At 43.5% G+C, this 22748-nt stretch overlaps 1 protein-coding gene across 1 annotated transcript in view; it reads left to right on the forward strand.

Annotated features, from left to right (window-relative positions):
- LOC123026284 (cytosolic phospholipase A2 epsilon-like) overlaps positions 1-22748 on the forward strand; it is a 55685-nt gene that overhangs the window by 26632 nt on the left and 6305 nt on the right. Inside the window, exons 9-16 of the mRNA XM_044435717.1 lie at positions 3817-3900; positions 4715-4752; positions 6404-6539; positions 14911-15047; positions 16961-17183; positions 19167-19281; positions 20438-20575; positions 20890-20997. Of these exons, the coding sequence (XP_044291652.1) occupies positions 3817-3900; positions 4715-4752; positions 6404-6539; positions 14911-15047; positions 16961-17183; positions 19167-19281; positions 20438-20575; positions 20890-20997 (979 nt within the window). The remainder of the gene's footprint in view (positions 1-3816; positions 3901-4714; positions 4753-6403; positions 6540-14910; positions 15048-16960; positions 17184-19166; positions 19282-20437; positions 20576-20889; positions 20998-22748) is intronic.

The following is a 22748-nucleotide window of genomic DNA, read 5'->3' on the forward strand; positions in this document are numbered from 1 at the left end:
AGTACTCCTCGACCTGGAGCTTTCATTGGAAGCTCAGGTGACAGCCGAAGCTGAAGGAAAGCGCTCCTCGCCACCGCTGTCACCTGAGCTTCCAATGAAAGCTCCGGGTCAAGGAGCACTCCCAAACTGCGGACCTTGTCCCTAAGAGGGAGTGCAACCCCATTCAGGACTAGGTTAAGTCCCCCGTCTCCGAAGCCTGATCCGCCAACCAACAGGACCTCCGTCTTGTCTGGATTGAGCTTCAGTTTATTGGCCCTCATCCAGCCCATTACCTCGACCAGGCACCGGTTCAGCACAGTCACTGCCTCACCTGGATTGGTGGAAAACGATAGGTAGAGCTGGGTATCATCAGCGTACTGATGATTCCACAGCCCACACCTCCTGATGACCTCTCCCAGCGGTTTCATGTAGATGTTAAACAGCAAAGGGGACAAAATGGATCCCTGCGGTACTCCATGGCATAGCTGCCATGGTGCAGAGCCATAGTACCCCAGCACCACCTTCTGGAATCGGCCACTGAGATAGGAGCGGAACCACTGCAAAGCAGTGCCTCCGACCCCCAATCCCGCTAGCCTATCCAGAAAGATACCATGGTTGATGGTAGCAAAAACTGCTGAGAGGTCCAGGAGAACCAACAGGGACGCAAGCCCCCTGTCCTTCTCCCTGCACAGGTCATCGTACAGGGCGACCAAGGCAGATTCAGTACCGTACCTGGGTCTGAAGCCGGACTGAAATGGGTCTAGATAATCAGTTTCATCCAAGAGTGCTTGGAGTTGTCCCGCCAACACCCGCTCCAACACCTTGCCCAGAAATGGGATGTTGGCCACTGGTCTGTAGTTAGTGACCATCTCTGGATCCAGTGACGCTTTCTTCAGGACTGGTTGGACTACCACCTCCTTTAAAGGGGAAGGCACCCGACCCTCCCTCAGAGAAGCGTTAACTACTTCCAAGATCCAGATCCCAATCCCGTGCTTGGAATTATTTATTAACCAAGATGGGCAAGGGTCCAATAGGCAAGTGGTGGGACGTACTCGTCCAAGCACCTTGTCCACATCATTGGGCCGCACTAACTGAAATACACCCTGTGGGTAAAACCAGAACCGCTGTTATGCACTGCTTCTAAAGCACAGGTCATGGATTCAATCCAGGGGAATACCATGGTCTGTGCTACTGAAGGGCTTCCAATACCCCTTTCTCTTTCTCAATCAGGGTGACCAAGGCTGATTTAGGGTGGCCGTTATCAAGTCATGTTGGGTCTAGGTGGCAGTAACTGAAACCGATCCCACAAAATTGGGATCAGACAGGAATTGCATGAACAACAGTATCAGGATTGCAGTGGGGGAAAGTGATTTTGTCCTCAAAAGACAGTGCAAAAGGGCCACAGCAGGTGTTAGAGGGGACAAGGGCCCATTGCTAGGGGGAGTACTAACAACCCCCAGACCATCCCACAAAGAGGAAGCCTGTTGAAGTTGCTGATTAAAAAACAAGCTAAGCCACATAAGTTACCATTCTTAGAAGGGCACATTTCAACAGCCCTATTCAGCTGTAGAAAACTTTTATAAAAGCAACTTTCAGGGACCAGGAGTGCAGTGCTGTAGCTCACGTGTTTCTGTCTCCCTATACTAGTGGAGGTCACTGGTCAGAAGAAGAGAGTCTCCTGCATCTGCAGATGTTCTCCATGTAATCCAGGAAACTGGAAAGTCAACATCATAGCATATGTAGAGAGCCTCTGTGGAGAATGGAAGCTCTCCTCTTCTGACCATTGTTCTACCCAGGTGCAGGGTGATAGCAGTGTACAAGGTACAAGGATTTCACACAGGTCCTGAATGATTATAAGGTCAGTGTAGACAACCAATGTAACATTGAGATGGCAAACTCACAGACAAAAAGCATGCATGCCACCCTTTGCATAGACTTAGGGCCCAACAGTCTGTGCCCCTCTTAGATGCACATCTTAATATGGTAAAGGGGTTTGAGAGTGCAAGAAGACAATGTCGCCAGGAGACCAGAGTCTCTCTGCAGGGTCACCCCACGTGGAATGGTCTATACAGAAGAACTATACAGAATATATAGAAGAATCGACAGACTCTTTTGAAGAGGAAACCTATGAGGAAGAACCTGCAATATTGGAAAGTGAAGTGAAAGCAATTGGAAAGAATAAAACAGTGAAAGTCAATAGGGTACCTACAGAACTTTTCCAAGCTACGGGGACTGAATTGGTCCAAATCCAATCAAGAATATGTCAGCAAAGATGGGGAACGAAACAGCCTTTGACTGTGTTGATCATGAGAACCTATGGGTGGTCCTGAAAGAAATGGGAGCACCTCAGCATTTGATTGCCCTGATGTGTAACCTGTATTGTGGACAAGAAGTTACTGTTAGGACAGAATATGGAGAACCAAAATGGTTTCCTGTAGGTAAAGGCATCAGACAAGGGCTTGTTTTTATCTCCCTGTCGGTTCAATCTGTATTTAGAACATATACAGAAAACTGAATCAGGGTCAGAAGAAGGAGGAGTGAAAATTGGCTGAAGGTATATTAATAATTCAAGATAAGCAGATGATACCATGTTATTGGCATTAAGTTGCAATTAATTGAAATTACTCCTGATGAAAATGAAAGAACATGCAAAAGCAAGACTGTAGCTGAATGTTACAAAAACAAAACTCAAGACTACAGAAGAATGGCAGAATTTTACTTCCAACAATGAAGAATTCAAAATTATGGAAGTTTCTACACACATACCTTGGCTCAGTCTTCAATTCAAAGAGAAACTGCACCCAAGAAATTAGAAGAAGCCTGAGACTTGGAAGGGCAGCAATGAAGTAACTAGAAAAGATCACTGGAGACCAGAGTCAAACTCATCCACAGTATTACATTCCTGATCCCTGTGAAAGCTGGAATGTGACAGGAAGAAAATTGATGCATTCAAAACATGATGCTGTTAGCATAGAGCTTTGTGAATACCCTAGACCAACAGAAAGACAAAAATGTGGATCCTAGATCAAGCCAGAACTCTCCTTGGAAGCATCAGTGGCAAAAATGATGCTGTTGTGTGTAGGACTCATAATAAGAAAGGAAGACTCACTGGAGAAAACAACATTAGGGAAAATTGAAGGCAGAAGAAAAGGAAGACCAAGTATGAGATGGACTGATTCCATAAAGGAAGCCAAAACCTTGAGTTTTCAAAGGAGCTTCCTGTCAAGGACAGGTCATTTAAGCAGGCATTCATTCCTATGGTCTCTGTAAGTTGGAGATGACTTTATGGGATGTAACAACAGCCACCGATGTCTCATGTCAGTTGCTTATCAGCAAATACAAAAATTAAAGGCCCCAATCCAGCTGAAAATTGTTATGACCCCTTGAAATGGATACCACAAATTAACTGTGACTAATGTAAGACCCAATGATTTTAATGAGACACAGTCTTGGCTATTTAATTTATATATTTTAAAGTATTTTTAAAGGTGCCTTTCAGTACAGTTTTAATTAGATTGTTACTTCTAATTAGAATAAATTACACAACTTGGGAAATTTTCTCAGAAATGTAGAATATGTCCTTTATACAATGGATTATATCTAATGTCATTCTTACTTAGAAGAGACCCCTGAAATGAAAGGGACCGAATAGGACATAGTCATAATTAACAAGTCCTATTCATTTTCATGTGTCTTGTCTAAGAATAGCACCAGATGCAACCTAATATTATCAATTGCTGGGTATTCTGCACCCCGCTCACTGGGACAGTGATCAGGTAGTTTTTAGGGTAAGGCAATTCCATTTTGCATTATGATGATTTCTTTTTCTTTCTCCAGTGTTCCTCCAATAAAGGGGAAAGGAAATTCTTTACTCTGCCTTTGCATCAGCTTCCTATGGGGGAGAAAGTAAACATAGCAAGCGTGAGTCCTTCCATGTGCAATATTTAGAGTGTTTTCCATATCTGTTTTCACCACTGTTTCTCTGCTAGCCACTAGATGGTGCACAATATAGAAAACAATTCTTACAGTGCAATTCCTTATGTATCTATTCCAAAGAAAGTTTGCATTCAGTGCTGCTTATTCCTAGGTGGATCCAGGATTACAGCAATGATAGCTTAATCCAGCAAGCCCAATGCTTAGAGTTTGTATAGTTTTCCCTGCTCTGGAAGGTGGGAGCTAATATTTCACTGCTAGCATTTTGTTCACTGCGAGTGAACAAAAAATCTCAAAGAGGAACACTGACAAATTCTGTGGTCTAGCAGTAAAAGACATACCAGCCCAGCCTATCACAGCTGGAAGAAGGATTTACAGGTTACCTTTGGGCTTCTTTTGTTTTTCAAATCCCCTAAATTCAGCTTGATTGGTGCACTTTTGTCTTTAAACACATGGAACTGCTGCTGTCTTATCTAGTTTGCATTGTGAATAAGCCAAGATGGTTGTACCATGAATACAAGTGCAGATGAATCCATGGCAATCTAAAGTTAACTACATGAGCATGTCTGTATAACTCTACTAAATCACCAGTTTCCAAAGCAGATTTCCCTTGTGAAAATAGAATTGATGAAATTGTGTGATTCTAATGGATTAGAATCCTGTTATGAAGATTTGAAATGCAGTTTGTTTACTCTTATTGTCAAATTGGACAAAAGAAAGAGATTTTCTTGGAAGAAGATGGAAATTTTAGAAATGAGTTAGAATGAATAAGTAATGACATTTCTGGTTTGTTTTTTCTTAGGACAAAGAATATAATGTATTCATGACCGCAGAAAATGGGTAAAACTTTCCCTTCTCTGTTTGTAATTATTCTGCTGACTTTGCTGTTCTGCATTTTCCTGGCCTAGATTTTAAATTTGAGAATTTATTTACAGCTCTCTGAAATGGCTTAAAAAGAAAAAAATAAGTAGTTTGATCCATTCCCACCCATGTGCACTCAGGAAGAAATTTCACATAGCGCTTGAATTTTCATTTTCTTCTGTCAGTCTTTAGCTAGCTGTGTGTATATTGCTGAAGTTCGTTCGTTCGTTCTCTCTCTCTCTCTCTCTCTCTCTCTCTCTCTCTCTCTCTCTCTCTTTCTCTCTGTGTGTGTGTGTGGGGGGGGATGGTGGGAGGCAGAGGCTCAAGAGAAGCTGTTTTAAGGTACAGCTGAAACAGATGTTTTAAGGTACAGCTGTTTGTGAACATTGGCACAATATCTACTTTTATAGCTTGAATTTTGAATGCTATTTTTTGAATTTGAAATTGGAACATAAGTTTGGATGGAACATTTTATTTCCATTTAATGAGCTTTATGTTGGTTGCTATCTTTTCTTTTTAATTTTGGCAATCATCAAAGATGAAATATTAGAATGTTATATCTATTATGCTAGTGGGAAAATGACAAGAGTTGGTGCTGTTCTGCTGAAGGCTGGTGTTGTCACATTGATGGGACTGTTTATCTTCTGCAGGGGTTAAGAACCATCGATTGTACTCTGGGCATTCCTTTAATGATCAGAGTACAATCCACAGCAAATGAATTAGAACAACATCAAACCTAAGGAAATCAGAACAAGTTGTGCAAGCCTTGAGCAGTGATTTGCAGGAGAGTTTGCACAATAGCTCACACAATGTTCAATGGTCTAAGTTCATGGTGTGAGTAGTTCAATGACATATACAACAGTTTATGCTAGTGGAATCAAAATGCTGGAGTTGAGATCACTTGCAGAAGGATATATCCAGGGCTTCCACAAGCAGTAGGTTTATGTAAGTGGAATAATGCTTCCACTTACAAGCCATGCAAGCCATGAAGTGTCACCTGTGAAAAGTTTTTTATTAGATGTTGACAAATATGTAATATTATTCTGTGTCAACTGATGAAGAATGTTGAATACGATCTGCTGAAAGCAAACCCCAGAGCAAACATACTTTGTATGTTGTTGTGAAAGCTTTAGCTACAGAGTGACTGAATTCTGAATTCACAGTAACTGAATTCACAAATAACAAAACAAAAACAACTTGTTTTGAGTGTTAAAGCTACCCTGAGCCTCCCACCCACTAACTTCCATCCCACTGCACGTTGTGACAAGGATATGTAACAAATGTTTCACAAGGTAACAAAAGTGTGCAAGGTGCCTTAATACCATTTTGCTCTCAGCCTTGTAACAGACTTTTCAGTAGGTCACTCTCATTCATGTTTCAAAAAGTGGAAAGGAAGAGGAAAAATCAGGAAATAGGAATGAGAAATCTAGCATTTGAGGTAAATCCTGAAGTCAGATTTCTTCAATCAAAATCTAGGGTTTAAATGCAATGTTACATGAGCATACATAACTATTATGCTGTTATTCTCATATGTTCAAATTACCAAAAGAAGATCCTGAATTTACTGCATAATACTTACATAATGTACATAAAGTTGATATGATTTATTATATGAGTCTTTGTGATCTAGCCAGAATCCCCTAGATATCCGTCTGGGTTTTGATCTCTGTCCGGAGGAGCAGGATTTCATCTGCAAGCGTAAGAAATATGTTGCTGCTGCTTTGAAAAATGTTCTTCGCCTAGAAGAAGACCTGCAGGATGATGAGGTATGACCACCTGAAGCCAGAGGGCAGAGAAAGGGGACTTACAGGTACATGCACACCTGCCCCTGCCTAAGGCATCCCATTGGCTAAGGAGTGGAAGACCAAACTCCACCTCCCCATTAGCAGCTGTTTGGCGTCCTCACATTCAGTTTCTGCTCATGTCAGCCCAATGCCAGCTTGACTCGTCAGGGCTGGCCTTACATTAGGCTGGTTGCTTTAGACCAGCCTTCCCCAACCTGGTGGCCTTCAGCCTTCAGCTGCATTTGGACTGCAGCTGCCCGAATTCCCATCCAGCAGGGCCATTGACTGGGGATTCTGGGTGTTGCAGTTCAAACATTTCTGGAAGGTACCAGGTTGAGAAAGACTGCTTTAGATAGCTGATTTTGGGAAGAATTTTTAGAAGCATTTTGAGGAACATATTATTGGAAGGAGAATGAACTGTTAGTTTTCAGCATTATTACTGGAAAGATAATCATATTTGCAGATGATACGAAATTGTGTGGAATAGCAAACACCCTAGAAGACAGAATAAAGATCCAGGACAAACTTGATAAACTTGAACATTGGGCTGAAAGCAACAGAATGAGATAGTGCCAAGTAGTACCAAGTCCTCCACCTAGAAAAAAGAAACCAAATGCATCGATACAAGATGGGGAATAGAACTGAAAAAGAAAAAGATCTTGGAGTAACAGGCTAAACATGAGCCAACAATGTGATGCAGCCGCCAAAAGGGCAAATGCTATTTTGGGATGCATTAACAGAAGTATTACTTCCAAATCACAAGAAGTAGTTATTCCTCTATACTCCTCACTGGTCAGACCATACCTGGAATATTGTGTCCAGTTCAGGTCACCAAGATTTAAGAAAGATGCAGCTAAATTAGAAAGGGTCCAGCAGAGGGCTACAAAAATAATCCAGGGTTTGGGAACATTGCCCTATGAGGAGAGACTGGGAGAATTGGGCATTTCAGCCTTGAGAAGAGAAGACTGAGAGGGGACATGATATCCCTTTATAAGTACCTCAAAGCCTTTCACAAAGAGGAAGTTCAAGATCTTTTCTTGCTGACGCCATAGTGTAGGACACAAATAATCAGTTCAAGTTGCGGCAACCCAGATTGAGCTTCCTCACTGTTAGAACAATATGACAGTGGAACCAGCTGCCTAGGTGGTTAGTTCTTGCACACTAGAGACTTTCAAAAATAAACTGGAGAGCCATCTGAGTGGGATGGTGTAACTTGGTGTCCTGAAACAGCAGGGGGTTGGACTTGATGGCCTTCATGGCCCCTTCCAAGTCTACTATTCTATGGTTCTATGATTCTATGACCATTGTATTTTTTTCTAACTGGGGAACATGGATATGAGGGTTTTTTTTCAAGAGCCTTGCCTTGGGATTGAGAATACTATCCAAAATCCTCTTTTGTTTCAGGAATTCCACCACTGTGATTCAAATTTGAAAATTTCAGAAATCTTTTTTTACAGTTCTGCGGTGTAACCTGTATTTAAAATGTACAGCCGGAATATGGTTGATAAAAATATATTTTCTATCCATACATCTGTCTTGCTGAGTCTGATCCATTCCAACCACTCCCATACACCAAAGCCAACTAACAAAACAAGTATTCATTTATGCAAAACATTTATTTCTTCGTCGTGGCTTCTGTGCATCACACATATGGGTACTGCGCCTGTGCAGTGCCTGTGGCTGGAAGATTGACAGCTTACGGTTTTTGGCGGGAAGCTCCGCTCCCCCTCCCCCTGTGGCCTATAAAGAGCAGAGCGTCTGCCATTTTGTTCAGTCTTTGCGACCGCCATTCACTGTGCCTCATGCCGTTTTCGACTTTTGCTTAGAGCTGTTACCTTGCTCTCGATTGTCCTTCTTTCCCAGTTTTTTCTTCTAAAAAAAAAAAAAACCTTGCTCCCAGTTCATTGTCTGTCGTAGTTTTTCTCTTGTTATTTCTACTTTCAATCTATCTATCTGAATACACACACACACACACACACACACTTACCCTCTGCACTATCCCTCTCTTCTTCTTCTGTGATGGCGCAGCGAGCAGCTTTCCACAAATGTGCGGACTGCGGGTCAAAAATGGCACCAACTGACCCGCATGACCTATGCCTCCTCTGCCTGGGAGAGGGGCATAGGACGGATAAATGCGCGCATTGCCTGGCCTTCTCCAAGCAGGCCAGGAAGAACCGCGAAAACCGCCTCCGGAGACTCCTTTGGGATCTGGCTCTGATGCAATCAGACCCGCTTGTTGCCGTCCCAAAACCTGGCTCCACTTCTGTGGCCCCACCCTCACGGCCTTCGGATGAACGTGTGTCTGCTTCGGTGGCTCCCTCTGCTTCACCTAAAAAGAAGCATGGAAAGCAGAAGCATGCCGAATCCGAGAAGTCCGCAGGCCATAAAAAGGCCAGGAAGGAGAAGGTCTCCAAGCCTCCCAAGAAAACCAGGAATTCGGACTGTCCAGACCATCCCCGACATTGGGACTCGGATCCGATGGGCCCGTTGGTACCGGTGGCGCTTACGGTACTGACTCCGCCCAAACCGCTCCTCCAGGAGGCTATGTGGGTTACCCCTCAAGGGTCTCCCCGCCATGTGGTTGCCCTCCCACCTGCACCCCTTCCAACTCTACGGGGTTCAATATCTGATGGGGAAATCTAGGACTCCCCTCCTAGGGCAAGGTCACCGACACCCATGACCGTGGTCACAATAGAAGCGGACGTTGGACTGTCCCCACCGGGGAGCCAGAGGAGCCGCTCTGCAGAGCAACGTCCGGAGAGCTGGCGTTGCCCCTACTACCATACTTGGGGTGATCCGCGCTCCGTAGGGTACTACCCTGCTCCCAGGGCACTATCCTCTCCTCCATCCCGTGACCAACCGCGCTCATCGGATCAGAGGCAGGCATCACCTCGATCCCCACAGGGTGGAAGCAGCGGAGTCATCATCCCCGGTGGAGTCATCCTCTTCGGCCCCACCCTACTATGGTGCTGATTTGGCCGACTCGGAGGTCGACTCAACTTCTCTGGACATTGCTGTGACATCCCAGGGTCCTGCGTCGCCTGATGAGTCCCATGTCTCCTTTACAGAGCTGATGTCTAGACTTGTCCAGTCCCTGGACATCGACGCTGCCCAGCGCCCAGGACCGATGACGGACAAGTTCTACGATGTCGTCCGCGGGGAGCAATCAACATCCATCGTCCTGCTGCTGATAACTACCTTGCGGCAGGCGATGACGCAGCCCTGGGACTTGCCATCACAACCTCAGCCGATGTCCAGAAGATATGAGTCGATGTACAGGGTTCAGGAGGAGGACATCCCCTTCCTCCTCCAACATTCCAAACCAAACTCTGCGGTCGTCGAATCCTCACAGGGCAGAGAGGCGAGAGGGCACACAGCACCAAGGGATAAAGAGGACCGAAAAATAGACTCCCTGGCTAGGCGAGTCTGCACTGCTTCAGGCTTGGGGCTCCGTATATCAAATTACGAGACGACGTTGGCGAGGTATCAATACTTTATTATGCAGCGCCTGCACAACGTTGCCTCCACCCTCCCGGACCACCAGGGTGACCTCGCGAAGGTCCTGATTAAGGAAGCCATGCAGGTCGTGGTGCAGCAGTCATCCACGGCAAGGCACCGCGTGGATACTGACTCACAGGCCTTGGTCGGTGCCGTTTCTCTCTGAAGGCATGCATGGCTTCGGAATTGTAATTTTCCGGAAGAAACCAAGCGCCGGATCGAGGAATGTCTTTCGATGGATCCGGGCTTTTCCATTCTCGCACCGACCTCAAGGAGCTGCATGAATCGAGGATGACGGCATGTAGGATGGAGATACAGTCCCATGCCAGACGTAAGTGGTCCTGGAATCGTCCATCCTACAGGCAATCATATCAATCGAGGCAGCAGCCACAACACCACCAGCAACAGCAGCGCTGTCATCCTCAGCCCCAACAACGCTTCCAACAAGGCCGCCGTCGTTTCGACGATTGGAGGCAACGTTGATGGGACTGGCGAACCATTCCTCATGCTCCACCAATACCCACCCCCCTCTCATCTGGGGATCGGCTTCGAAGCCGACTCCCCATTTGGGAGTCCATCACATCTGATCAGTGGGTATTGTCCATCGTTCAACACGGCTATCGAATAGAATTCGACATCGTTCCTCCGTCGAGTCCGATCCGGTCCACTTCATGTTCACCGGTACTGCTCGACGAAATACATCAACTTCTTCGTAAAGGAGCGATTCGTCAAGTATTCCCACCTGACGGACTCCACAGATTCTATTCCAGATACTTCACGGTCCCTAAGCGGGATGGTGGTCTATGTCCGATTTTGGACTTACGGAACTTAAATAAGTTTATTGTACCAAAAAAGTTTCGTATGACTACCCTTCAAAACATTTTGCCATTGCTAAGGAGAGAGGATTGGTTCGCCTCATTGGACTTGAAGGATGCCTACTTCCATATTTCAATTCACCCAAGTTACAGGCGTTTCCTTTGTTTTGCAGTTGCAAACCAACTTTATGAGTTTACAGTTTTGCCTTTTGGAATGGCTACGGCTCCGAGGGTTTTTACCAAGTGCATGGCTCCTGTCTGTGCCTTCCTACACCTCCAGAGCATACAAATTTATCCGTACCTCGATGACTGGCTGTTGATGTCGCAGTCCAGAGAAGGACTCCTTGCGGCCATCCATACAACTTGTGCCTTGCTCAATAGTCTAGGCCTACGTATTAATACTGAGAAATCTTCTCTTCTCCTGACACAGACGCTCACCTTCATTGGAGCCCACTTGGATTCGACGTTGGAAAAAGCCTTCCTCCCTCAGGACAGAAACAGCCACATCCATCGAATCCGACGAGAGGGAACGGTCCCGGTGAGGTCTATCCAGAGAATCCTGGGGCATATGGCTGCCTCAGTTGCCATAGTTCCACATGCCAGGCTTCGGCTTCGCCCACTGCAACTCTTTTTCAACAAGGTGTACCATCCTCAAAGAGATCCGCAGTCGAGACTGATTCGGATCCCAACTTCCGTGCTTCGCTCTCTGCGTTGGTGGTTGGAACAGACCAATCTTACGATAGGAGTCCCCTTCAGGGCGTGACCTCCTACGATTACCCTTGGCACCGACGCGTCTCTTCAAGGATGGGGAGCGATATGCTCCGGCCTCTCTACCCAGGGTATGTGGAATCGTCTAGAATCCACGAATCATATCAACTTCCTAGAACTACTGGCAGTTTTCAAAGCCCTGTGCTCTTTTGAGGACATCCTTCATCATCAGATCGTTCAGATAACTTCGGACAATATAGCTACCGTCTTTTATCTGAACAAGCAAGGGGGAACAAAGTCACCGACTCTAGCCAGGCTTTCTATGAAAATTTGGGACTGGTGCATCCAGAGACACATCACACTGATGGCTGTTCATCTAGCTGGTGTAGACAATGTGCAGGCGGATCTTCTCAGCAGGCACATGTTCACCTCTCACGAGTGGGAACTGGATCCCCATACGCACAACCACCTTTTCCCTGGGGGTTTCCCGACGTGAACTTATTTGCTACCCAACAGAACAGGGTGTGCGAGGCTTACTGTTCGAGAGCGGGAATCGGACATGCATCCCTAGGGGACGCATTCATGATCCCTTGGAACAATATGAACTTCTACGCCTTCCCTCCGATCCCTCTTCTGATGAGGGTCATAGCAAAGACAGTGCATGACCGAGCATTGGGGATACTAGTTGCCCCTTGGTGGCCACATCAAGCATGGTTTGCGAAACTACTCGACATCTCTCACGGGGAATTTCTTCATCTTCCATTGCTCCCATATCTTATAACACAGGTGGACGGCGCACTTCGCCACCCAGATTTGCTCTCATTGAACCTAACAGCATGGCGAATTCGATGACTGACGTGCCATTGGTGCCGATGACGGTTTCGAAAGTTACGAATCTGACAGCTTCTACTAATCTGTCGGTACCGACGATGACTTCGACCACCTCGGATCCGATTGTCGAACCCAATCACTCGGGTGCTTCCCCCCTCTCTGGTCTCTCTGTACTATCCAGTTCGAGACAAGACCTGTCGAATCCGAATCCGACATTTTTGCACGCTGATATTCAGCATATCATCGACTCTGCCTTAAAGCCGTCCACAAGGAAGTCATATAAGGCTAACGGCTATAATGGAAACGTTTTTCCGCCTTTGTCGAGTCACGCTCGTTCTCTCCATTCCTCTCATCCATTCAACAGATTCTTCAGTTCCTCCTGGAATTGCACGATTCCGGACTGAAGCCGCCGTCCATTAAAGTGTATATAGCCGCAATAGCCTACTATCGTGGCTTAGTCAATGGATCACCTCTGTTTTCTCATCCTATCCTCAAAAGATTTTTGAAGGGACTATATAATCTTAACCCATCAATTAGACCGGTTATGCCCACATGGAGCCTCTCTGTAGTTCTACAGGCCCTTATGAAGGCCCCCTTCGAACCTTTGGCGATGGTGGATCTTCAATTGGTCTCTTGGAAGACGGCGTTTCTTGTAGCTGTCACTTCAGCCCAGAGGGCCAGTGAACTTTGCGCGCTTTGCATAAACCCTCCTTATTTAAACTTTCACAGGGAGAAGGTCGTTTTACGCCTCGACCCGTCTTTTTTGCCTAAAGTGTCTACACCTTTCCATAAGGGACAAGACATTGTGCTGCCTGCCTTTTTTCTGTCACCGTCGACTCCATTGGAAAGATCTTTGCATTCACTCAATGTTTGCTGTTGCTTAGCCTTCTACCGATCGCGAACGGAGTCTATTCGACGATCCAATAAACTATTCATCAAATATTCTGCTAGGGATCAGGGCGATCCAGTCACTCCGCAGAGACTTTCTAAGTGGATAGTCCACACTATAGTCTTATGCTATCAATTAGCTAAGCTCGAACTGCCTTCAGTTCCTCGAGGCCATTCTGCTAGAGCTGTTGCAACCTCATCTGCATTCGCATTCGGGGTTCCGATTGATGACATCTGCCGAGCCGCTACTTGGGCGAACCCTTGCACCTTCGCCAGGCACTACCGTCTCGATGTTTGAGCTCGACAGGATTGCTCCTTTGGTAGAGCTGTTCTCTCCTCCGTTCTTCAATGAGGACACCTTCCCTCCTCCTTTATGGCAAGCTTGTTAATCTACCCATATGTGTGATGCACAGAGGCCACGACGAAGAAAAGCAGGTTGCTTACCTGTAACTGATGTTCTTCCAGTGGCCATCTGTGCAATCACACAACCCACCCGCCGGCCCCACTCGGTGTCGGTGAGTGGATGCATCGACCGCTCGGTGTCGGTGAGTGAATGCATCTTTTGGTACCAACTATGCCCTTTTTCACGGTACTGACATTAAAAAAAACAAAAACAAAAAACAAAACAAAAAAACCCAAAGTTTTTTCAATAAGATAGCATATGTTCGGTCGCAAAGACTGAACAAAATGGTGGACGCTCCACTCTTTACAGGCCACAGGGGGAGGGGAAGGGGGAGCGGAGCTTCCCGCCAAAAACTGTAAGCTGTCAATCTTCCGGCCACAGGCACTGCGCAGGCGCAGTACCCATATGTGTGACTGCACAGATGGCCACTCGAAGAACATCAGTTACAGGTAAGCAACCTACTTATCCTGTTCCTCAGCCTTAGTTCCTGGAGTAGTTTGCTACAACATTAATAACATAAGGCCAATAACATTAAAGAAACTTTATAGAAAGGCAGCAGAAAATTAAAAAGGAGTCCAAAAGCCACAATATCAAAGAACCATAGAATGCAACAGCAGCACCAAACACTCAACATTTAAAAAGTGCCAGATCCAATCACAGCATACTGAAAAGATCTTCAACTTCCATTAAACACTTTGATAATTGCTAGTGTTTTTAACTTGCTCTCAGAGGCCATTGAAGAAGGTGCTGAGCAAATGCTTGATCGAAGGAAGACATTTCACAGCTGAAATGTGAGAAATAAGAAGGCCCTGCTTTTGTTGTGGAAACAATTCTGGGCAGAGCCTCTGATGAACTTAATAACTGACTAGATCTCAGGCTTTTTAGGTCAACACCTAAATTAGGTTGAATTATGCCTGGAAAAAAACTGGAAGCCAGTGATTTGCATTTAAGGAATTGGTAAGAGGTGTGTCCTCCTCTTTCCCCAACCTCACCATGGTTGACACCACTCATAATCTTGCCACAGTGCAGTTTCCAAACGGCTTTCAAGAACAGCTCCCCCTACAACACATGGCAGGAACTGGATGTGCAAGCTATGCAAATAAAGGAAGAGGTTTGCTCAGTCATTGTGAATCTCGGGGGCAGGGGGGAGGGTTCCCCATTTTCCTGAAATGTGTGAAGAATTTGTCTTTAAGTCTTTGTTTGTTTTTAGATTCCAATAGTGGCTGTGACAACTACAGCAGGTGGAATAAGATCAGTGATTGGCATGTATGGTAGTCTCTTAGCTCTCAAGAAGCTGAATCTCTTAGATTGTGTTTCGTACATCACTAGTTTATCTGGCACCACATGGTAAGGAGAACATGCTGGCATGAGCAGAAGCTTTGCGTCTAAGTCTTCTTAAGGAGTGGGGTGGGGTGGAGATTTTTGTTAGGGTTATGACTGAGGAGGGAAGGGGCGGTCAAATTTAGAGTGGGGAGTGGGCATCGGAGTGGGGTTTGGGAGTGAAAATCCAATGGGTTTTCTTGATTCACTTCCAGGTCCCCCATTCTGGTTTGCCGGCCCTGTGCTGCTGCCAACTCACTGCACTGTACAATGACCAGCTTGTGGGCTTCCATCTCTAAGATGGGCTGTGATTTACCCAGCAAAAATTGCTAAGGAGAATTGCACAACTTGTGCAATTTACACAAGTTGGAAACCAGATACCTAATTATTCTAGTGTAATCTGCACTAATCACACTAGAGCGATACAGTTTTGGGCTTCCAGGTTGAAATCGTTGGATTGGAAGTGGGCAGAAAATAAGTGAAATTGAAACAAGCCAGATTTTCCAGCATTGGCACAGCTGTAGTGAAGTTTCGCCCACATGATCCAGATGAAAAGCACTTTTCATGCCTCTGACTAAAGAAATCCTAATGACAAATTCCTAATTTATTATTTATTTATTTAAAACTTTTCTATTCCATCTCTAATGGTAAATCAGGCATCACAGATTGTTTAGTCTTTAATATGACACCCAAAACTGAGCAAGGCAGAATGTATTTACCTTTTAAGCAGCTAATGAGAAGGGCTTGAAAAAGGAACCATTCCTTTTGCCATCGATATGGATAGCTCCAGCCTTTCTCCCGCTATTTGCCTTTCATCATTAGGAACTCCAGTTTAAAAAAATGTTAATATGAATTTGTGCCTTCTTATGTGTGCAATTTAAAGTATATGCCCACAACTACATCCTGCATCAAAATTATTAATGAGCAGCTTCCAGCAGCTTTTAGTAGGATTAGGAGAAAAGAAATAACTAATGGAGTCTACATTTATGGGGAACAGTGCTCGTTAATGGGAACAAATTGGAAAAAAATGCATTAAGTTTGCTAATATGATCATTTACAACCTTTATGATTTTTCGTCTTATTGGTGTGAGAACACCACATGTTGCTTGGGAACATTTAGCAACTTTTAAATGTATTAAGAATCTGAACTGGTATTTTGTCTCTGTCTCTCTCTCTCTTTCTGGAATAGTCTTAACTGAAATTGGCATCAGATTTACCAACTCCTTTGAGGCAAGAAAAGAATAATAAAGAATTCTGCTGATTTCTTTTATGTTAAAGTGGCGTAGAAATTTATTCTGCAATGTGGAGAGCATAATTTTCACCTTAGATTTTTGAACAGACACAGATATATAATAAAACTCTTGTGGCTACTTTATTTATTTATTTAAAATATTTGTACCCCATCTAATATAAAAATCGTCCCAGGACGGCTTACAAGAATTATAACAATCAATAAACAAAGCAACCAGTAACAACAAATACCAACGTATCTAATACCAACAAAAACAAAATGTGACTGTATTAAAAACCAATTAAAATTCCTAAGCCTTAAAATAGTGGGTAAATAAAACAGTTTTCACCAGGCGCCAAAAGGAATATAAAGTTGGCGCCAAGCAAACCTATCTGGGGAGCACATTCCAGAGTCTGGGTGCCACCACAGAGAAGGCCCTCTCCGGGTAGAGACCTTCTTTACCTCCTTCAGGGAGGGTTCCCGGAGCAGAGCCTCTCCTACAGATCTTAGTGGGTGCAAGGGCATATAGGGAAGGAGACGTTCCGTCAGGTATCCTGGTCCCAAGGTGTACTTGGCAGGACATAACTGGCTTATTATGCAGCTGTAAGAACATGGGAATACATTGGCAATTGTAAGTGGCTGTCTGTATTTGCTTAAGTTACTGTCTGAGTCAAACTTAAATTTTAGACTCTAAAATTCCTTTCCCCAGGACTATGACACATTTATATGAAGATGCAAATTGGTCACAGAAGGATATGGAAGGACACATCAGTTATGCTCGTAAACATGCTATGAAAAATAAGCTGACCTGTTTTTCTGGGGAGCGCTTAAAATACTATGAAAAGGAAATAAAACAGAGGCATCTTGAGGGCCACAAGGTCTCTTTTGCAGATTTCTGGGGTCTCCTTGTTGAATCCATGTTTCATGATGAGGTACTGTACTGGCATTTTTTTCCTTATGAAACATAATGTAATCCTGTTTGTAGAATAAAGTATACCCTGAGACAGGGAAAAAGGGTGTTTGCCACAGTTTCTTTAAATTACATTGGAATGGAAACAAACAGCTAAAACAGTATTTTTCATTTATTCACCAGTGTCTCACCTTTCTTTTAAGCAGTTTACAGCAGAATTACACTTTCCTTTAGCCTGTATGATAAGGCTGATAGTCATGTGCCCAAGACCACCCAAAGAGCATCATAGCTGAGCATGGACTTGAACCTCTATCCCATCATACTAACATGCCACTTTAGCCTCAGTACCATACTAATTTGATGGATGAACCAGCCCACCAACATCTCCGGAGCCAGAGAAGAAAGGTTTTTTAAAAGTTTTTCCAAAAGGTGCTCATGCTTGGCAATCTTGATAGGGAGAAAAAGTCATATATTTCTGGTTGGTTAATGAAAACATCTCTGTACAAGGTCTTGTTATGAAAAATATGTATGCAATACTTCAGTTAATGCAGAAAATATTTGGCCTTATAAAGAGAGAATGGAACTGATGCTTGGGCTGCCCTAATACATGTAGGCCCCTCTGATAGCATCCAGTTCATATGAACCTGCCTGGACCATAAGTTCAGCCAAGGAGACCCTGCTCAGACCCACTGTTAAGGGCACAGAGGTTTCAGACATAGGTGACAGGGCCTTTTCAGTTGTGGCCTCACATTTGAGGAACTCCTTCCCAGTGGAGGTATAACTTGCTTCTATATTTACTTGTCATGGGTTTTAAAGATTTTAAAAAATTGTTTGGTCTGCCTTTGTTCAAAATCAATGGACTGCTCTCTCCTTTAAATTGCAATATTTAAAAACATGTACCAGACTAGAAATATTGCTGTTTTTAGTTTATCAATTTTAATGTATTGATTTTATAATGTTTTTATGACATTGATTGCCTTTTGAAAACCTCCCTTTGGAAAACCAACATGTAAATTCACCAGTAAGTGAATAATTTAATGGAGGGGAAGCACAAATTATAAGTTCAAGAATAACAACAATAACTGTCAGTCTAACTTAGGAAATAATTTTAAATATAGCTCAAGTAAAGTCATGGCTCTTAGGCATATTGGATTCATATAATTTTGAGAATTTAAAGTCAAGCCTATATCTTGTATTTTGGCATGAGACAACAGGAAGTCAATATAAAGAGAGGAAGTTAGTGCAAATGCTGGGACATTCGGAGTGTTCCACCACCACCAGGCAGTGGGTCTTCTTATACTGTGCCTGTCAAATAGTAATAGGAAGCTGCATCTTCCTTTTATGGAAGCAAGCAAGCATCAATAGTATCTCTTGCAACATATCAGTTGAAACTTCTAGGTGATCATTGTGTGGTACTGCATGTGAGTAAAAAATCATCCACACAAGATATGCGTACTGGGGTGACTAAGTATAAATGTGGTAAGAGAACACAATCACAGTAGGGAGCTCCTTAATCTTGATTAACAGGGATTTGTGGCAGTCTTCCAAGGAGACATATAATTCGACATCAACTATACTTGTGTTTGTCTGAATTTTGGATTATCTGTGCATTTTTGCCAATCTCTTAGACAATTCCATTTCTTAGTACAATAAAAGGAATTGCACAATATCTTATACAGATTTTGCCAATATTTTCTTTTTATTAAAAGTAATAAAACAATGCTGTCAAAAGTTAAAAACAATGATGCAATATGTTTTATTGAAAGATTAAAAATGCATTTATCTACCATAGAACTCTCACTGAAATGTACTTTCCCACAGCAGGACAATGTGAGATATTTCTGAACATATAAAAATGAGTCTGCTTTGCAAATAATCGTTTGGCCGAATCTGGACCAGCTAGTAACCAAGGGTCAATGATAGAACCAGGAGTCCAAGTAGATGATGGGTTATGTGTAAAGCATCTTCCTGAGTCTTCTGTTAACTGTTGCTCTTCTCTTAATAGCCAGATCCCCACAAGCTCTCAGATCAACGGCAGGCAGTGAATCTGGGTCAGAACCCTCTCCCCATCTACCTTGCTCTTAACCTCAGAGAAAGATACAGCACTCTAGATTTTAAAGGTAAAGTCAAGTCTTCAAAGACACAGGTGATATGACTTTATGGCTCGGTTCTAGATGGGCCAGGAGGAGACTCATGTTCTCTGCAAATACATGCTCAACCTCTCGTGAGATGAAAAATTGCAGAGGGGCAAAGAACAGGTAGGTAGATGGATAGAAACCCTATTCACAGATTCTGGCGTACATTTCAGCATTCTGGTTTATGTGTAAAGCCTCCATAGACCCAGAAGCCTCTTCTCTTTAGACAGTGACCTTCTGTGAATATAACAGAGAAAGCAAGGGGGACAGATGCAACCAGAGAGCAGGCTGGGACAGGGTCTGTTCTCCTCCTCACACTTTGCCCAGTCAGGTTCCAGAAGTCTACAGAGAAAAAAGACATCTATTTGTGGCTGACTGGCTGGATAGGTAAGACTGATTAATATATCAGAGAGAGAGAGAGAGAGAGAGAGAGAGAGAGAGAGAGAGAGAGAGAGAATATTTGTATAAATTTTTCAAGATCAGAAATTTGTTCTAACTTCTTGGCTCTTATCAAATAAGCAAGTAATAACTGCACCCACTGTGATATAATTTGACTGAGAAAGGTGCTGAATCAATTATTTGCTTAAGTCAAGTTTAGTTTATTACGTGCCTAAAACCAATTCTTGTCATCAAAGAATAAAATAAATAGCATCTGATCAATATTTATGCAGAGTCTGAAAATAACATAAAAATAGAATTTTCATCTGTAACAACCTGTGTTGATTGCCCTCTTTCTACAAGAATCATCCTTGTAGAAACTGTTTGAACTGAAATTTTGAACTGAATTTGCTGGAATTGAATTGAATTTTCTTGACGCTCTGGTAACCTCAAGCATTGCTTGCTACATGAATTGCCCTCATTGCACAAACAGTTTCCATTCCAGCATTAACAGAAGCAGATTTGCTAGGAGCAGCATCTCTGTATAAAGAGGATGATTCACACAGTACTGTTATGTCTGCTGCACAGTCAGACTCTGTGAGGTTCTCATGATGGGCATGCCGGACTAATGTGGAATACTCTGACATGATAAAGTGTTATCCTCACTGGCAGGTTGAATGTGGCTTCATTGCCATTTTCCTCAGCTGTAAAATGGTCACATTTTCTAGGCAAGTAACCATGATTTTCATATGGTCATTTGCAGAGTGGGTGGAATTCACACCCTACGAAGTTGGCTTCTTGAAATATGGAGGTTTCATTAATGCAGAAGATTTCGGAAGTGAGTTCTTTATGGGTCGCTTGATGAAGAAGATCCCAGAATCTCGGCTCTGTTTCATGCAAGGTGGCTGATCTAAACATACAACCAAAAGTCAGTATTATTTTAGTTGCATGCAAGTTGAAATTACCTCCTGATACCGAGATGGTAAGAAAGTCACTACACTTCCAACATTCATGCATTTGTGATAGTAGTGAGGAGAACAAGGTAAACTTCTTTTTACCATGATTTGAATTTGAAAGTGATAATTAAAAAAGGAGTACAACACTCTGAGTACAATGTGATTGGATATTACAGTAACACTGTTTTTAGAGGCTTAGGAAATCCAATATTAAATGTGTCTTCATTGATTTTTGTTGAATTTTTTAAATGCTTGCCAGGCATGTGGAGCAACATCTTTTCCCTGAATGTGCTGGATGCCTTATATTTCGCAGACTGTTCAGAGGACTTCTGGCACAGATGGACAAGAGACAGAGTGGTTGATATTGGTCAGTAGAGTGTTGTTTCTCCTTTAGTTAATCAACTTTGAATTGATTCACCTTTGCTAAGAATTCTGGAGGTGATTTGCATCCAGGCTAATTCGCTTGAAATGGATGCTTGTGAACCTGTAAATCTGCCATATCCATTTCTTCAATATCATCGATTCCTGACTGGCCATCACTTACCTTCAGTCTCTTCCCGCCTACCTTACTGAATAGAGATAGTAAGCCCTGTCAGTTTGATGCTCTGTGTACAGCAGGCTGCATAGTGCTAGAAATAAATGCTCAGGAAGAATATTAATTATATACAAATGGATGATTAGACACCCCACCTCTGCAGAAAGATTTATGAGCATATAGGCTGGGGTGGGCAATGTGCAGGCCATGGACCACATGAGACTCCTCTGGTTTTTTGTTTTTTTTTGTATGTGTGTTGGGTCCTGTGATGCTGGCTTCCCATTGCTTTTTCTGGAAAACAAGTTGCTCAAGAAGGGCATGCCTTTTATCCCAGTTTAATTGTTCTCTTCTCAGCCTGCCAAACAGGGATTTGACAGGTGGGATGTATGGAGAGAGTGTGATGCGGCTGGGAAACTAGTTCCCCTTCACTTGTTTACCAGCAGATGTTAGAGATCCGGATGTGCAGACACATCCAGCCACAGCAGAGGAAGGGTACAGCCGCAGTGGGTTGAAGAGGAGAGGGGATACAGACTCCCCACAGCTCCCCAAGGTTTCCTACCATTGGTATCAGCTGATCCAGTTTTTCATGCTTAATTGATTCTGTGGGGAAATCCAGGTTTAAACATTGGTAAGAAACTGTTCTTATGGCAGACTTGGATGGATAAATTGGTTTTTTTAATGAGACTAGCCAGTTATACTGACAACAATGCATGTTTATAAATACTTATTATTGGTGAGTAAATATGATACACTGGAATAGAAGAGGAAACTGGATAATCCCCTTTTGCCTCATTAAAAGACCATAGAAATGTGGTGAGAGTCCTGCAGGATCAGACCACAGGAAACCACAGGGTGTGAGTGCAGCAAATGGTGCACACAGACATAGGGATTTAACCCTTTTGATTCCTCATTTCATGTCCTTTTTACAACCTCCCTCATTTCACAAAGCATCCATTTTTGAAGTCAGATATGACTATGTTGAACCTCTTTAGCAATCTTCCTTCCTTTCCATCTGAAGGAACTGTGGTCACAGTTTCTATCTGGTGCAACAATTTTTGCATATCATACTAGGTCCTGGACACCCACACCTAGGATTAAATCCAGGACCGCTTTTCCTCTGCTCAGTTCCATCACCTCCTGTGCCAGGGCATAGTCATTTAGGACACTGAGAAATTTAATCTGTTTGTCAGAACTTCAGCATGTGTTTATGCAAACAATGTGGGGTTACTTGAAGTCAGTCACTATTACAACACTTCCTTTTACTGAGGCCTCCCTGATTTCATTTTCCATCTTGAGATCACACTGAGTGTTCTGGTTTGGGAGATGATAGCATGTTCCTAGGACTATTTTTGGAGACCGGTATTGTCATTCACAATTCCCCCTTTGAACCCAATGCCCTCTTTGATGTACAGAGCAACATTTCCTTCAATATGCCTTCCAGTGCAATTCCTATGGAGTGTATAGGCAGAGATGACCGTATCTCACCGGTTCTCTTAATTCCATCATGTTTCCGGAACACCCACTATATCTAGGTTCATCTTTAAAAGCAGGCATTCCTGCTCTCCTAGTTTGCCTCAGAGGCC

Source organism: Varanus komodoensis, unplaced genomic scaffold (assembly GCF_004798865.1).
Source record: "Varanus komodoensis strain SLA01 unplaced genomic scaffold, ASM479886v1 scaffold3, whole genome shotgun sequence".
In the NCBI taxonomy this organism is placed as follows: Eukaryota; Metazoa; Chordata; class Lepidosauria; order Squamata; family Varanidae; genus Varanus; species Varanus komodoensis.